This window comes from Moschus berezovskii, chromosome 27 (genome assembly GCF_049115385.1).
Source record: "Moschus berezovskii isolate FMDL1 chromosome 27, NW_MosBer_1.0, whole genome shotgun sequence".
NCBI classification, from domain to species: Eukaryota; Metazoa; Chordata; class Mammalia; order Artiodactyla; family Moschidae; genus Moschus; species Moschus berezovskii.
In genome coordinates this window covers 37110085-37127314 of record NC_142486.1, presented here as the reverse complement: position 1 = coordinate 37127314, position 17230 = coordinate 37110085, and the positions used below count along the sequence as shown (strand labels likewise).

At 45.4% G+C, this 17230-nt stretch overlaps 1 protein-coding gene across 1 annotated transcript in view; it reads left to right on the top strand.

Annotated features, from left to right (window-relative positions):
- LOC148773694 (uncharacterized) overlaps positions 1-17230 on the top strand; it is a 1710192-nt gene that overhangs the window by 1005602 nt on the left and 687360 nt on the right. The window contains exon 5 of the mRNA XM_088833129.1: positions 4021-4083. Coding sequence (XP_088689255.1) covers positions 4021-4083 — 63 coding nt within the window. The remainder of the gene's footprint in view (positions 1-4020; positions 4084-17230) is intronic.

Here is a 17230-nt window from a genome sequence, read left to right as displayed (position 1 = left end):
AATTCATGTCCATCGAGTCGGTGATGCCATCCAACCATCTCATCCTCTGTCATCCCCTTCTCCTCCCGCCTTCAATCTTTCCCAGCATCAGGGTCTTTTCCAATGAGTCAGCTCTTCGCATCAAGTGGCCAAAGTATTGGAGCTTCAACTTCAGCATCAGTCCTTGCAATGAATATTCAGGGCTGATTTCCTTTAGGATTGACTGGTTTGATCTCCTTGACGTCCAGGGGTCTCTAAAGAGTCTTCTCTGGCACCACAGTAGAAAGCATCAATTCTTCAGCCCTCAGCCTTCTTTATTAATTCATTGTCTTTTTTTAAAAGAAATATTTACAAACATTGTGCTCACCCTCCAGGAGTTCACAACCTGGACCGTCCAAGGCTACAGGGGTTAGAAAGAGTGTGTGATTCTTGCTCAGATGAGAAAAAATCAGTCCAGCTGGAGGGGCCAGTCAGTCATGGCTACAGAGAGAAGCTTCCATGTATGTGGACTCTGAAGAGTGAGTTCAAGAAGGGCCAGGTGATGACCAGCTCTGGAAGGGAGATGTGGTCAAAGTGTTGGAGGCAGGGAGTGCCTTGCGTCTTTCCAAATTTTTCAGTTTCACTGGGTCATAGGATGTGCGAGTGAGTGTCTTAAGGGGAAGGATCCCCAGCTTCCAGGATCTAATGCCTGATGATCTGAGGTGGAGCTGATGTAATAATAATGGAAATAAAGTGCACAGTAAATGTAATGCTCTTGAATCATCCAGAAACCATCCCCCAACCCAGGTCCATGGAATAATTGTCTTCCAAGAAATGGGTCCCTGGTGCCAAAAAGGTTGGGGATGGGTGCCTTAGGTGAGGGGAGAGGAGACTGGAGAGGAGGCGGGGCAGGCTTTAAGGAGGCTGACCTGACCAAAGGACCTGTGCTCAGTACATCTGTGGGTTTATAATCAGTCTGTCCGGGATCTGCTGGTGCTGCTATTTTTATTGTTAGGAGACAGACACTTCTCCAGCCTAGGCATGCTATGAATTTACAGAAGTTCATCGATACCTTTGACTGTTCGTTTCCTTGGTCCTGACTCTTCTTTCCACCTCTTTTGGTTGTGTTCTTCTGATCATTGAGATCTCAGCCCTGTTGCCAATTCCTTGGCACTGCCTTCACCAGCCTCCCTGACAAGATCTGTCTTTCCTGCTAGACTGTGGGCCCAAAAATGACAGTGCTTGGCATTCAAAAAGGCTTAATGAATAATCACAAAATTTTTAATAGCATCGATTTTGTGCCAGGCACAATGCTAAATGCCTTACAAATATTACCTTTGATTACTAAGCCATACACTATGTTTATTCCTATTTCTCTGAGACAAAGAGAGGTTAAATGACTTACCTGTGGTCACAAAGCTAGTAGGTAGTGGAGACATGGAGGAAAGGGTAGATGGGTGAAGGGATGAACTGAATGGAGGTGAGAGGGATGGAAGGGTAGTTGGATGCCTGGGGGAGGGGAGGATCGGGAATGTGGGTGGGTGCATGGATGGAAGGGAGGACGGAGGATTGAATGAAGGAAAGAAGGATGGAAGGATGACTGAACGGATGTGTTCCTGAACCAAACTTTGGTCCACTTTCCCACTCACAGCAAAGCCAATCTTCTGACGTGGGGCTGTGGTGAAGGAAAGTGCAGCATCCATTGTGGGCACCAGACAGGGAATCCAGGGCAGCCAATGCTCAAAACACCCAAACTCCCCTTATGGGTTTCAGGACAGGATTTTTAAGGATATGGGTAAGGTGAGGCAAAGAAGTCTCAGGGCGTGTGATCAACTTGTGAACACACCCTGATTGATGGTGAGGTATCAGGGCTGTGTCACTGGGGTTAACATTATCAATTCTCAGGCTCCAGCTGGTCTGAGGTGCATACTCATGATCATCATGTAGTTAAGTTTGTCCATTTTGGGGGGGGGGGTCTTAATATCTGTGAAACAACTTAGGAATGGGCATTAGATACTTCTAGATCTAATTAGACCTAGGTACTTCAGTGGAGAAGGAAATGGCAACCCACTCCAATATTCTTGCCTGGAGAATCCCATGGACAGAGGAGCCTGGTGGACTGCCATCTATGGGGTTGCACAGAGTCGGACACGAATGAAGTGACTTAGCAGCAGCAGCAGTTACTTCAGGGAGGATCTAAAGATTCTGTGACTGCTATATGATTAATTTACTATTTAAATTGCTTATATTCTGGCCCAGTTCCACCTTAGTCTCACCATGTTTATATCTTTTCAATCATCAATTCTTAAGCCAAGTGTTTATGACTCAGGGGAAACTTGGGAGACCAGAGCTTTTCTACAAATGAACGGCAGGCAGTGATCATGGGGGGTGCCTATCCTTGGAGATCCCATTGAGTCCTTTTCGGTTACAGGTGGATAAGCACTGTTCCTGCCATACTCACCCTTCACAGCTGTATGTACCATCAGAATTCTCCAGACAGTGGTCTTTCTCTTTCCAATATTTCGGAACCTCTTGATGTTATCAGATGTTCTGATGTATCAACATCAGTGGACTCACCAAATGTGAAGTTAAAAAAACGGTTCATCATATTAACAAAGGGGAAGCACATATTTTAAATATATGTTTGTAAATAATGTGTATCATTGAGCTCTGAAATGTGTGAATTGCATTGAATCTGGGTATACGTTATAGAACGACTTTGTAGGAGTCGTTGAAAGAGCGTTGGGTCAGGATTCTAGGACACTGCAAACCAGTCCCACATCTGCTCCTTAAGTTTCTTCCAGAGAGGAGGCAGTTCAGGGCCAACTCTCTTTTGTATCTGTGCACGCGTGCTAAGTCACTTCAGTTGTATCCGACTCGTAGCCCGCCAGGCTCCTCTGTCCATGGGATTCTCCAGACAAGAATACTGGAGTGGGTTGCCATAACCTACTCCAGGGCAATCTTCCTGATCCAGGGATTGAACCCCTGTCTCTTGCGTCCCCTGCTTTGGCAGGTGGGTTCTTTACCAGTAGTCCCACCTGGAAAGCCCCTCTCTTTGGTATAAGGCTCCATATACGTCTTTCAGATCTATTAGTAAATCTTGATTTTTCTGGCTGAAGATGACCTTTCCCCCAACTCACTGAATTATATGATATTATAATGGCCATTTTCAGTTCAGGTGATATTTGATTTATTTAAATTTTAATGAAAATGAATCTTGCTCTTTCTGATTGAGTGATGATAGCCATGTTTATAAAATGTATTATTTATGGGACACCTTATATCCATTTTCTTCATTGTAAAATGAAGTCACTTGGAACCTTTGCTGTCATGGAATTGAGCATTACAGAATCTTTGAGTTCTAAGATTGAAAAAAGATTTAGTGTTGGTTTCATCCTGCCTACTCCAATGCAGGAAATTCCACAATAAGATCATTAAAAGATCAGCCTCCCATCTTTCCTTGAAGACATCCTGTGACAAAGAGTTCACTGTGTAGGTTAGGAGCATAGCAGAATGGCTCTAAATTTGTTACCCAATTTCCCAAGTTCAAATCCAGGCTCCACTACCAATAAGCGTACTTTGTACAACCAAGCTGTCTGAGTCTTGGTTTCCTCTTCTGAAACAGAGAAACTGGGAATGCCTTCCTGATTGGAGTGTGAAGGCATTCAATGAAAATAATATTTGAAGCTTTGATCTTTATCCTTTTCATCTTCATCACCATTATCATTGTTAGGTTTTTCCTATTTTATCGGTTAACCAGATATTAGTATGACCAAGACACATGCTTCCCTGGTGGCTCAGAGGTTAAAGCGTCTGCCTCCAATGCGGGAGACCCAGGTTCGATCCCTGGGTTGGGAAGATCCCCTGGAGAAGGAAACAGTAACCCACTCCAGTATTCTTGCCTGGAGAATCCCATGGATGGAGAAGCCTGGTAGGCTACAGTCCACGGGGTCGCAAAGAGTCAGACACGACTGAGCGACGGAACGGAACGCAAGACACATGCAGACACAGTTCAGGAATATGTTCCTAGGTACTAAAGTCTTTCCTTCTCTTTTTCCCTAGGAAACTGCTCGGAGGACTCATGCAAGTGGAACTTACAGCTTCCCTGATCAGACTCAGCATTCAGTAAGTGCAACTGCTTTTGAGTGGTCACTACATAATTCCATCCATTGATTTGAATGTGTTTGCGATGAAAAGCTCTCTTCTGCAGGCCTGGGGTTCCCACAAACACTTTGCTGCCTGCTTGTGTCTTTCTTTTTTGCGCCACTACATTGGGTTCAGAGGTGAGAAGAGGCTTTTCTGGGTAGTATCTTGAAAAAGAACAGAAGGAATGTCAGAGAAGAGTGGGAAGAGTGTGATGGGTTAAACCTACCATTACTGCCTGGGGGTTAAGTTAAATGTGCTTCTGTTTTCTTTCTGTTCCCTAAGTTTTTCTCAATGCCCCTGTCCCCTTCACTGGAACCCTGCAAAGTCAAAAGAAATGGCAGGAAGCAGACACGTTAGTGAGACCATGTATTTCTTGAGGCATTTCAGAGCAGTTCTTTTTGCTCTTTCTGAGCCTGAATGCATTCCTCCCATATAAAAAGGACTGCGAAAAAGAAGTTCTGTACTTTAAGATGCTGGGGTATGTTTTGGAAATTTCATTTGTTTTTAGCAAGTAAGCACTTTCTGCCGTCTGCCTTTCTCGTTGCACACAAGGTCTTTATTTTTGGTGAAGTTAGCAGTATTTTGTCCAATTTCTCCAACTCTTATTTTTTTTCTGATACACTAGCATTCGGAGTGGTGGTAGGGGTGACACTGCATTCTCCATAAAGTCTCTGCCATCAGCTTTCTTCTGCCTGAGTTCTGTTGGTGAGCCACTTGTTTTCGGAAGAAATCTGTAATAATTTAGCCATAAATATAAAAATTTTAAAAGGCTTACTTAAAGAAATATTTATTTTTTTTCCAAGATGTAGCTTCCTTCCTAGGTCTCGGAATTTCTTAGTATATTCGACTTCTGAGAGTGCTGGAGACTAATTTGATACATCAAATATCATAAAGGGGCAGGTAGAAATTGGTGGCTGTGGGACTCCAGGCCTGGAAGAGACTGATCAAAGAGAATTCTTTTGCCCTCAGTGGTGTTGCAAGACTCCTGTTATTGCTGTGGCATTTGCATATGCGAAGGGAGCGGGGAAAGAGGAGGAGACAGAAAGAAATAAGAAAGATGATGTATTCGCCGCTCGCTCGCCACATCAGAATGACTAAGTGTAACCCTGATCAGCTAAAGCTTGTATCACACAAGAGATTAGACCCACAGCTTTTGTTCCCAATAAGAAAGGAAATTTCATGTTTAATTCCCTACATGCCACATCTATCCTTTAATGCCTTTGAAGTTCGGGCTACAGCGTCCCTTGAAAACTGGGGAGATTTTGTTAGCGAAACAAGGAGAGGGCTGTTTGGCATGCAGTCTGTTCAGATCTATTTGGTGCCAAGCTGAATGTGCGTGTTACTCTAGCTGTTCGTGTTTTGAGCAGCGTCCTTTTCCTGGTCTTCTTGGTGGTGCTGGAGCAGGCCGGGGAAGAATGGAGGACAGAGGGTGTTGAGGGGGGTTTTCCAGTGATGCACGCCCCTTCCACCTTTCTCTGTACCTTCCCGACATGATACAAATTACTGTTTCCCAGAAAGAAACCCGTGTTCCTTTCCAAGATTGGGGCTGAAGACTCTGACCTAGGGGAGTCTCTGGTCCCTGAGATAATTAGCACACTGTTGTAAGAAACTCATGTTAATTTGTCTACGGATATGGTATTTTCATATCTACAATTGCAGTCAGAAGAGGAAAAAAAAATATTAATTTGCTGCTCCAACCCAGTGTGCAGATATCTGATAATTTTTTTAAAAAATTATAAAGGAAGAAATGGAAAACTTCTCATCGGGGATGTTTAGAGCTGTTGCCCAACCTCCGTGCCTAATAGATTCTGGTGCCTTCCTGTGATCATAGCTTCTCTGACTCAGTGAATACCTCCGCCAGCTCCCAGGGCCCACAAGTACGTAGGTGGAATTCTGGGAGGTTGCTTGGTTACCAGGAAAGGAGATGATCTGGCATGTCCACTGGGCCACGTGCCTGGTCCTTGGGTCCCCTTCACCAGGCCTGTGTGTGATACCTCGTTGCAGGGGTCAGGAAACCACTCCAGCCTCTCATGGGATTTTACAGGGAGCAATGACTGCTGTTGGAATTTTCTCAGATCTAACTCCGTGCCTGGGCTGATGCTGGGGCTAATATCTTATAGGCTGAGACAGGGGTGGATATCGTTGGCTTCATTTCCTGCTTCCAAAGTTTGGTGATCACTCGTGGTTTATTTTTTCCCAGAATTTCCCATCTGTATTAACCTTAGGACACAGATTGGCCAATGTACATGACGCAGGGGGTTAGCTCACATGAACCTACGTCTCTGTAGGCATCTGGTTCCCACATCCCTTTATGAGCTGCATCTAGGAGGAAAGCTGCATAAAGCTGGTTATAGCACCATCAGCGGTTGAACTTCAGCCTCCGAGTAATTCCTTACAACTTTTAATCTTTCTGTTTAAAAGAATTTTAACAACATTTCCTTTTATATTGGAGAATAGCTGATTAACGACAGTGTGTTAATTCCAGGTGAACGGTGTAGGGACTCAACCATACATGTACATGTATCCCTTCTCCCCCAAACCCCACTCCCATCCAGGCTGTCACATAACTTTGAGTAGATTTCACTATCCTCCAACTTTTAACTTTAACTTCTGGTAGAAGCCTTCCCTTGACCTCTGTCTTCTTTCAGATTGCACTTTCATGGCATACTATCAGAATTAAAACTCATTCATTTGTTGAGCAAAAAATAATGTCATGTTTGTCTTTGTTTTTAGTCCAGTGCCATCCAGTAGAACTTCCTGTGAGGATAGGATAGTCTTTATCTGCGCCGTGCAGCGTGGTAACCACCAGCCGGATCTGGCCATCGAGCCCTTAACCTGTGGCCATCAGCACTAGTGCCTCTGAGGAACTGAGTCTGCAATTTTATTTGTTTTTAATCAAATGAAGTTTAAGCAGCATGCTGTGGCTAGTAACGGCCTACCATGTTGGATGGGGCATCTGTAGACCAGACATCCTCTGAACACAGGGGCGAAGTCTGAGCTGTCCATTCTTGTACTCAGGCTGATAACCAGCTGGTATTATTCAGTGTGGATATGGGTTGGTAAACTCCTGCTGTCCCAAACTCTTAAGCATCTTTCACCCCTGCAATTCCATATGCCTTATCCCCCCACATGGACCCTTGATGCAGAACTAAAGGTTTAATGATCTTCCTGCCTGACCCTCTGGTGCCCTGACATGTGTCCATTCTAACTGGTTGGTGTCTGACTCATGCTGGTCATTAAATAATATATATGTGTGCTAACTCACTTCAGTTGTGTCCAGCTCTTTGAGACCCTGTGGACTGTAGCCCCCCAGGGTCCTCTGTCCATGGGGATTCTCCAGTCAAGAATACTGGAGTGGGTTGCCATGCCCTCCCCCAGGGGATCCTCCTGACCCACGGAGTGTACATCTCCTACACTGGCAGGCAGGTTCTTTACCACTAGGGCCACCTGGGAAGTCCAAATAATATATAAGCTCTGATTATATTCGCACTTGTGACTGCAGTAACGGCCGTAATATACAGTCAGTACTCCTTGGGTATGGTGCTGGATGAACACGTGGAGTGCTGGGGGATGGGCAGATACCGTGCGGGCATCTCATCTTCTGCTGGAGTGTTATATATGTGAGGACGACAGAACTGACCTTGGGCCAGAGAACAGTCTGGTTCCCCCTGATGCTGTTTCTTGTCCTTACCTCTCACCGAGTATTCTTCTTCCGAGCTTGTACCTCTGCTTTGTTTGCTGCTGGGCCAAGAGCAACTGGCTTCAGATCCGACACTGGGCTCTGGTGCCACGTGCAGCACAGACTGCTGTATCTCTCCACTTACTTCAGGCTGTCATTTCTGACTCCAAATTCCCAATGCGAAAATCAGACCAGACCCCACTCACTCACCTAAGGATGCCATTCTCCTCCCAGGGACCCCACTCCCAAGCTTTAGCCATCTCTGGTTTTGTCTTCTTCCTCCTCCACCACCAAGAGAGAAACGAGTTTTTGATCTGGGCCTCCAAAAGCCTCACTTCCAAACCCTCTTGTTGGCATACACTCCACAAAGTCCTTCTTTACATGGCTGTGAAGTCTTCCTAACTGGTCCTCATGCCTGAAGCCACCTTTCCCCTGGATTCTATACTATTTATGGAAGGAATAACATTCCTGAAGCATGAATATCATCTTGTTCAAAAAGCTAGTTCCTACCAAACACCCAGCCTTCTCTCCAAGGATCCCTAAATACCGTCTGTTCCAACTGGGCAAGATGATCTCTTGAGTTCTAAATATGTTTATTTCCCAACGTCATGCATTTGCAATCCTTGGTCTCTTCCCTGTGCTCTTACTATAGAAACTTCTGTTACGATCTCTGTGAAGACTCTCCTGATGAAGGAAGTTTTCCCCATGTACTTGAGTTCCTTGATTCCCTTTTGTAGGAGAAAGAAAATATTAAGTCTCTTTTCAAGGTAGAAGGGTGACCCCCACAATCCTATTTTTAGAATCTGGAGCTCAGTGGAGCAGACGAGAGGAAAATGGTGCAACGGTGAAAGGGAAGAGAAGCAGCAATGATGGTCACCCACAGAGGTGGAATTCCTTTGAGTTAAGGAAGTCAGCAGCCTGACTGGGGGTGGGAGAGGGCGAGCATCACTGGGAATTCAAGAGGGAAGGAAGAGCAAGAATGGGGCAACGTAAGAGCATTAGTTTCATCCATGTCCAGACCTCGGGAGGGTGTCACACCAGTTCACTTGGAGTCCTATGGTCTAGAGGGCACAGAAAAAGACGCTCACTGACCTTCTCACTTTCATTGTCACTTGGCCAACCACCTAGTACCACCAGACACCCTTGTTCACACATCCCACATGTGTGTCTCTCATCTGTCTTGAGCTGCTGCCTAGCAGAGCCCTAAGGCATTCTTCCTTCTCTCCCCATCTCCCCTCTGCAGGATTGGGAGTAGGAACTCAGGGGATATTTTTGATTTAATGAGTATATGGAAATGAGAGGTGAGAAAGAAGAGTGTAGGGAGAGAAATACAAGAAGATAAGCATTTCCTTCTGCTCCTGTATTGTTAGAGCAGGGGAAGATAAGAAAGAATGAAAGTTATAAGGAAGATGTGGGTGAGGGTAGAATTTCAGGACCATGGATAGAGAAGAGAAGCCTGAAGTGGTACCTGGCTTGTGGTTCTTCATCATTTCTACCATGGTGCTCATCATGACCGCTATTATCCTGTTTATCACTTGTGTATTATCTGTCTCCTCCATTGGGCTGGAGGATATAGAAGGTATGGTTTGTGTTTGCCTTACTGCTATATCCTAGATCCCTAACACCTCTCAAGTGAGAGGCACACATCTATTTTGAAAGAATTATTGAGCTGCATAGATTGAGGTATGAAGGATGATCACACTATTTGTACTTTGAATCATTCTTCTGTCATTCCTAATCCCTTACAATCCACCTCTACGCCATGTCTCATTCAAGATCAATCTCTGAAACATCAGGAGAGCTAGACTCATGTCCTGGCATTATTAATCGACTGTGTGAGTCTTCTTTCCCCCCTTTTTGGCTGTGCTGGGTCTTCATTGCTGCACGGGCTTTCTCTAGTTCCAGTGACTGGGAACTGCTCTCTAGCTCCTCACTGAGGTGGCTTCTCTTGTTTGCATGGCGAGGGCTGCAGAACACAGGCTCAGTAGCTGTGGTACACGGGCTTAGTTGCTCTGTGGCATGTGGGATCTTCCTGGACAAGGGAGCGAACCCATGTCTCCTGGGTTGGTGGGTGGGTTCTTTACCACTGAGCCACCAGGGAAGTCGCAGCCATGTGATTAAACCAAATTTAAGTTTCCTCATTAGAAATTGTAATAATAACAGCAAGGAACTGAGCTCCAGTAGTGTGGACCTCGGCTTCCTTGTTGCCTCAGACAGTGAAGAATCTGCCTGCAATGTGGGAGATCTGGGTTCCGCCCTTGGGTCGGGAAAATCCCCTGGAGAAGGGAATGGATACCTACTCCATATTCTTGCCTGGAGGATTCCATGGACAGAGGAGCCTGTCTGGCGTCAGTCCACGGGGTCAGGGAGAGTCAGACATGACTGAGCGACTTTCATTCACTCATTCAGTCTGAAACTAAGGTCCCTTCCAAGTTGGAATTCAGTAAACAAACATGGAAGACAGAAACTAGGCCACGGAGGAGAAGGCTGAGGGAGGGTATCATTATCTCAGCAAGGCCGAGATTGTTGTTATGACCAGCAGTGGTTCTTCACGCCCCCACCTGTGGGCAGAAATGAGCCCCTTGTCTCCTGGACAAGAAAGAAAATATACCAGACACGTTGGGGACTAATGCAGTACTGATAGTCTGCCTTCTGTTTTCTGTATTAATAAGTTGATAGGGTTTCCCTGGTGGCTCAGATGGTAAAGAATCTGCTTGCAATGCAATAGACCTGGGTTCGATCCCTGCGTTGGGAAGATCCCTTGGAGAAGGGCATGGCAACCCAGTCCAGTGTTCTTGCTTGGAGAATCCCATGGACAGAGGAGCCTGGTGGGCTACAGTCCAAGGGGTCACAAAGAGTTGGACATGACTGAGTGACTAACACACACACACAATAAGTTGATACTGATAAAGTTTGATCCACACGCATAGATTGCTTTAGAGAATTCGAGGAAATAAAAGCAGATTTTGCCTGAAACTTCTCATACTGGCTTGAACATGTAAGAGACAAAATCTTGGTATTCGTCCTGATTATTCATCAGTTCCCAGCTGAATGACCAAGGAAAACAATGACTCGGGATTTCTGCTAAATCCCTTCACTTAAGCTAAATATTAGATCTACTTGCTGTTTCTATTTAACACTGTAATGTTATACATACAGGTTTATATATATACATATGAATATATATATATATATATAAAGACATTGGCGAACCTGTGGCAATGGCTAGAAATTGCAAAGGACAAACAAACATTTCAGTAAAATGGCTGGTTAGTGAGTTACAGCAACAAGGAGTTTGGTTTCTTGGAATGGAGGAAGCTACAGATTTTTTTAATTTCTGGCAGGCTCCACAGAAGGATAAGCTTTCTCCAAGTGCTGTTAGCCAGAACAGTTTTTTAAACATGCGGCTAGTTTCTTTGGAACCCAAGTAATTAATTCCCGCAAATGAAGATTCCTGACTCATTGAAAAATTATGTTTCTGTTCAAGAATGTCTGATCGATGTTAGCTTAAAGAAAGTTAAACAGGGATTTCTTCTCTGTGTAATGGGAATATGGAAACCCCAACTCTATGCCTGGCATACAGTCAACACTAAATAAATGATAACAGTGATTACCTTTTTTGTTACTCAGAACAATGACATAAGTGAGAAGTCATCTCCTCTCACTGACTGACACATGTGGGGGCATGAGTGTGTGCATCTTGGCAAGTTGGTTAGTTCACTGGACCTCAGTCCCCATTTTTAAGGAGGATGAGTCATCTTGGAGAAACTGGATTGCTGTACACTGCAGCTCAGGTCTTAGGAGAGTGAACACTCACTCTTACTCTGTAATGTCTTCATTCCTTCATTCACGAACAGATAACTGTAGAAAATTATCGTGCTGGATTCTTGCTGGGTACTGGGGATATTGCAGGAAACAGACAGACATGGGGTCCTGAATTTATGATAAAAGTTAAGCAAGTAAAACATTCCAAGTTCTGTTAACTATCCTAAACCATTCAGTCACAAAGAGGCATATATGTTAGGCTCAGAAGACAGGGATATGATTAGATTCATCTCAGATGTGGGCAAGGTCAACGGTTATCCCCATTACAGGTAAATTCTTCTCTTCCATCTTCCCAAGGTTGTTTTTTTTTTTTTTCTTTTTGAGCTGGCTGGTCTTTGTCCTGGCCCTCTCTGAGCCGTTACCTGCAATCCTCTTGCAGGGCGCTGCCCCTCAGCTCCCCAGAAGTGACCATTTTCACGGAACAAGGCTGGGCTCTCCCTATCAAGTCTCTAAGCTTCCCTCTGCAGAATCAATGCCCATTTCCAGCTGCTAATGCATTAATAACAGAAATGTCCCTGGCCGTGACCTACCTGAGTCATTACACACTAATCATCGGAGGCAATTTCAAGCAGATTGACTAGTGATCGGTGTCCTCCCCGGCGTCCAGGCAGGAGGACACACCGCTGCCTTCATGGCCCCGGAGCAGATGGCCGAGAGCGTGATCACTCACCACAGCCGGCGCGGCTCTGACTCCAGGAAGGGGAGTCGCCATGTCCTGCATGCAAAGTCAGGCTCTCTCACCCAGGGGCTCTGCTCCAAGGGCCCACCTTCTGTTTCCAAACAGATTCCAGGCTCTCCCTGACCTTCTTTGTGCCCATTTGAAACTCAATGCTCAAATAACTCTCTGAAGATGAGGAAACAGTCTTTCTAATAGACATAGCTGCCACAAGCCAGTCCATTTCCTCTCCCACGGTTCAGTGTCATTCCTTGTCCAGATTCGTGGTCCAGCATGGGCTTGTGAACCAGTGTTCTGATCTCTTCCCTCAGGTTTTAGCTTGAGTGTTTGTTTTCCTGTTGCTCAGTCACTGCCCATGATTGTTGTTTTCAGGGTGACACAATGTATCCACAGAATGATGCCTTGCTTCCTTATTATGAAATATCTAGGAGGTTCCCATTCTTTTCACCAGCACTATTATTGTCAGAGTTAATGACTCAGGATCTATAGAGTTTTCTTCCTGGGATAACTTCCAGGGGATGTACCCCCAAGGGGAATTTACACAGTCAAAGGATATGAGCCTCTTTTTCACTTTGGGTACAAAAGGTCTCTTTTTTATTTGTATACAAATGGACCGTAATTTACAACCAGCTCATTGTATTTTAAGTTTTCTACTCTTAACTGCCTATGTTTTATTAGCCCATAAAGAAGATTCAGGGAGTTCCCTGGTGGCCTAGTGGCTAAGACTCCAAACTCCCAGTGCAAGAGTTCAATCCCTGGTCAGGGAACTAGATCCCACCTGCCAGAACTAAGAGTTCTTATGTTGTGACTAAAGATCCTGTGTGCGACAATGAAGATCAAGGATTCTGTGTGCCACAAGTAAGACTCAGTGCAGCCAAATAAATGAATATTTTTTAAAAAGTACTGTCCCCTAAAAATAAAGAGAATTCAGATTATATTTAAGAGGAGCTAGGCAATGGAGTGGTAAATGTGAGTCAGATCAAATCTTTATTTTCAAGGCGCTCACAGAGAAGGAGAAGCCGGATTAGGGAATAGCCTGCTACTCCCCAAAACAACAAAGCTCTAAGGAATATGGAGCTTCAGGACCCCTGGATTCTGGCACAAAACACCATTTCTGAGACTAGTGTCATTCAAGAACCTTTCCTTTGATCTGAGTTGAATGTCATGCTGTTTCTTGAGAAGGGGTTACAGACTCAGTGTACTGGGAGTCTCATGGTTCTCCAGTCCCACGTTTGTTGTTCAGTCGCTCAGTCGTGTCCGACTCTTTGCCCCATGGACTAAAGCACGCCAGGCTCCCCTGTCCTTCACTATCTCCCAAAGTTTGCTCAAATTCATGTCCATTGAATTGGTGATGCCATCCAACCATCTCATCCTCTGTCACCCCCTTCTCCTGCCCTCAATCTTTCCCAGCATCAGAGTCTTTCCCAATGAGTTGGCTCTTCACATCGGGTGGCCAGAGTATTAGAGTTTCAGCTTCAGCATCAGTCCTTCCAATGAATATTCAGGGTTGATTTCCTTTAGGATGGACTGGTTTGATCTCCTTGCCATCCATGGGACTCTCAAGGGTCTTCTCCAGCACCAGTCCCATGTATCCTTGTTATATCTATAAATTCATTTCTGAGAACTCAGTTGTAGGCAGTGTTCTCAGTCTAAGTTTATAAGCCATCCTCTACAGTACACTCTGAAAAATTCTGTTGGTAGAAATTCATAAAAATTGCACACTTCTAGCTAAAGAAGCAGTGAGCCTTTTGGCTGTGTGTGCTCAGTAGACACAGTGGGTTATATCTAGTCATCTAGGTTCATTTAGATTCAGGTAAAGGAAGCAGCAGTCCTGGAGGGAAAAACACAGACTTTAAGACAAATAAATGGGGATTCAAATCTTGGCTCTCTATTTATCAGTCCTGCAAGTTTGGGAAAGTTATGTAACTTTTGTCAGCCCCGATGTCCTCTTCGATAATGAGGACAGCAGTCACAGGCCAAAGGTTTCTTGTGAAGATTAAATGCAGATTCCTTTTGGGGAGGAGGGGCATCTGCTTGGGGAAGGCCACTGGGATGGAGAACAGGAGGCTGAGAGCAGAACCTTGGCAGCAGTCAGCTCAGCAAGGAGAGCAGCAAAATCACCGTTCTATTGGGACTTCCCTGGTGGTCCAGTGGTTAAGACTCTGTGCTACCAAAGCAGGGGTTGCAGGTTTGATCCCTGGGTAGGGAGCTAGGATCCCACAAGCTGTGTGGTGTGGCCAAAAATCTAAATAGAGAAAGAAATAGGAAGAAAAAACAGTAAATCGAAACAAAAACATGGCTCTGTTTCAGTTGAGGAAGACCTTGTTGTGGTTCTGACGGGCAAGAAGATGGAAAAATTGAGGCAGAGGACAGAACCAGCAAGTGGGTGGGGATGCGACCACATTTGAGGGGAGGGCCCTCACATGGCCCGGACTCGAGGTCAGTTGGAAGTCATTTGCCTTGTCATAATCCAGTCGTTCACTCTGTCTGCCTGTTCACTGACTCCCAAGAGTGAAACTAACTTTTCACTTCAAAACACTTACATTTAAAATGTTTTTGAGGGATTTCCCTGGTAGCCCAGTGGTTAAGACTCCAGGCTCCCAATGCAGGGGGCACAGGTTCAATCCCTGGTCAGGGAACTAAGATCCTGCCTACTGCACTGTGCAGCCAAAAAAAAAACAAAAAACGCAAGTTTCTGAGAGTGAGCTTTTTATAGACGTTTCCTGAAGTGATGCATTCCTGTCTGGGTCCATGCCAAGGAGAACAGATGTTGTCCTCAGTCATTCTGAAGGTGACAACTAAGGTGCAGGACATCTGCTCCCACACCAGGCCTTGGGCTAAGCTTTGTACACGAAGCGCTGTACGTTCTTTCATCCACAGGAAGACCTGTGAGATGGGGCCTGCTAATGCCTACCGTTTCATAGACGGGGAAACCGACCCTTGAAGGGGTTGCGTGGGCTGCTCATACTCAGATGGCAGGAAAGTGCGGGGGCTGGGCTGGACTCTGGCCATCTCAACTCTGGAGTCCACACTCTTGACCACTGTATACTGAGTTCTTTCTACGAGTAGGACCCTGAGTCCAAAGTGCCAACAGGGCTGAGCATTTTAGTCAAGAAATCGTGGCAAGGAGTTTTGGCTGCAACAGAGGTTGGAGGCTTGTGGCGCCTGAATATCTCAGTAGCATCTTATTCCTGTTGTTCAGTCGCTAAGTCGTGTCTGACTCTTTGCGACCTCATGGTCTGCAGCACCCCAAGCTTGCCTGTCCTTCACCGTCTCCTGGAGCACCTAGGTTGTTTTTATTCTCTATAGTGTAGGTGACATTGATGACTGGTATGATTAAAGATAGTATTTTGTGGAGCATTCCTTTCTCTTCCTCGCAAAGAAAGAATGAGAAACGTGATGTATGCTACATCGTGAACATGGAAACTGAAGCATGGTCTGTGGTTACCAGGGATGTTACATCGAACGGAGACTCTTGATGTTGAGGCAAGCAGGTCTACCTAGAGCCCCAGCCCTGAATCCTTCTGTTGCTTAACATGCTTGTACAGTGAGTCCCTACATTCAAACCCTCAAGGTGAGAACTTGCAAAGATATGAACCTGCATCTGGTTCCAGCAAGGAACCAAAACCTGTGCCGTCAACGCCAGATGTGAGCGGAAGTGCAGCTTGTCCTCCGTCTCCTATTGCTGGCGAGCCTTCAGCTCTCCCTTCTCCCAGCTTCTCTCCCCGCTCAGTCAGCACCTCTTCTTGCCTGCTCACTTGATGCCGGCCCCTGTGTGCCGGCTGCTGTACTCTGCTACTCTCCTTTGCAACGTTCAGTCCTGTCCGATTGAAAGTGTTTTCTTCATTTCTTATGTTTGTTGATGTGCTGTTTGTGTGAAAGGTAGTATAAACCTACTACAGTACAGTACTATATAGCTGATTGTGTTAGTTGAGTAGGCTAGCTTTGTGGACTTACAAGCAAATTTGACTCATGGACACGCTCTTGGAATGGAACTCGTTCGTATGGAGGGGATTTACTGTAGACTCAGATTGGCTTGATTCTCCCATCAACGTTTTCACTGGGTTGCAACTGATGTTCAGTGCTGAGAACAACCACAATAAAAAAAAAAATAAAAAAGGTGAAGGACTGACTGGCAAGGAACTGAATTGTCCCTTTGAGATTTTATATGTAGTACTTGTTGTTTTTGTCCAGTCTCTCAGTTTTATCAACTCTTTTCCACCCCATGGGCTGCAGCAGGCCAGGCTTCCTTGTCCTTCACTGTCTCCTGGAGTTTGCTCAAACTCATGTCCATTAAGTCAGTGGTGCCATCCAATCATCTCATCCTCTGTCACCTCCTGCCCTCAGTCCTTCCCAGCATCAGGATCTTTTCCAATGAATTGGCTTTTATACGATCATATTCTTGACTGGGAAATCCCATGGACAGAGGACCCTGCCAGGCTACAGTCCATGGGGTCGCAAGAGTCAGACAGGACTTGCTGACTAAACCACCACCACATGTGTATAATATGCATGTGGATAAAGAGTCAGCCTGCAGTGCTGGAGACATGGGTTCAGTCCCTGGGATGGGAAGAGCCCCTGGAGAAGGAAATGGCTACTCAATCCAGTATTCTGGCCTGGATAATCCCATGGACAGAGGAACCTGGTGGGCTACTGTCCACGGGCTCGCAAAAGAGTCAGACATGACTCAGCACGCATGCACACATATATAGTTTAACACTGTGAATATTCATAGGTGTGTTCACAGCTATTTTAATACAGGATTATGAGACTGGGGAAGTGAAGAAGGATTACGTCTATCTCGGTCTAAAGTAAAAAAGACCTTGTTATTCAGAGCACAGGGTCCTGCTTCTACATGGTGGCCACTGTCTCAGGTCGGGTTACAAGCTCCTTTCTTAAGGCTGACTCTGCAAAGATGACTTTGAACAGTCAGGCAGTGCCACCTC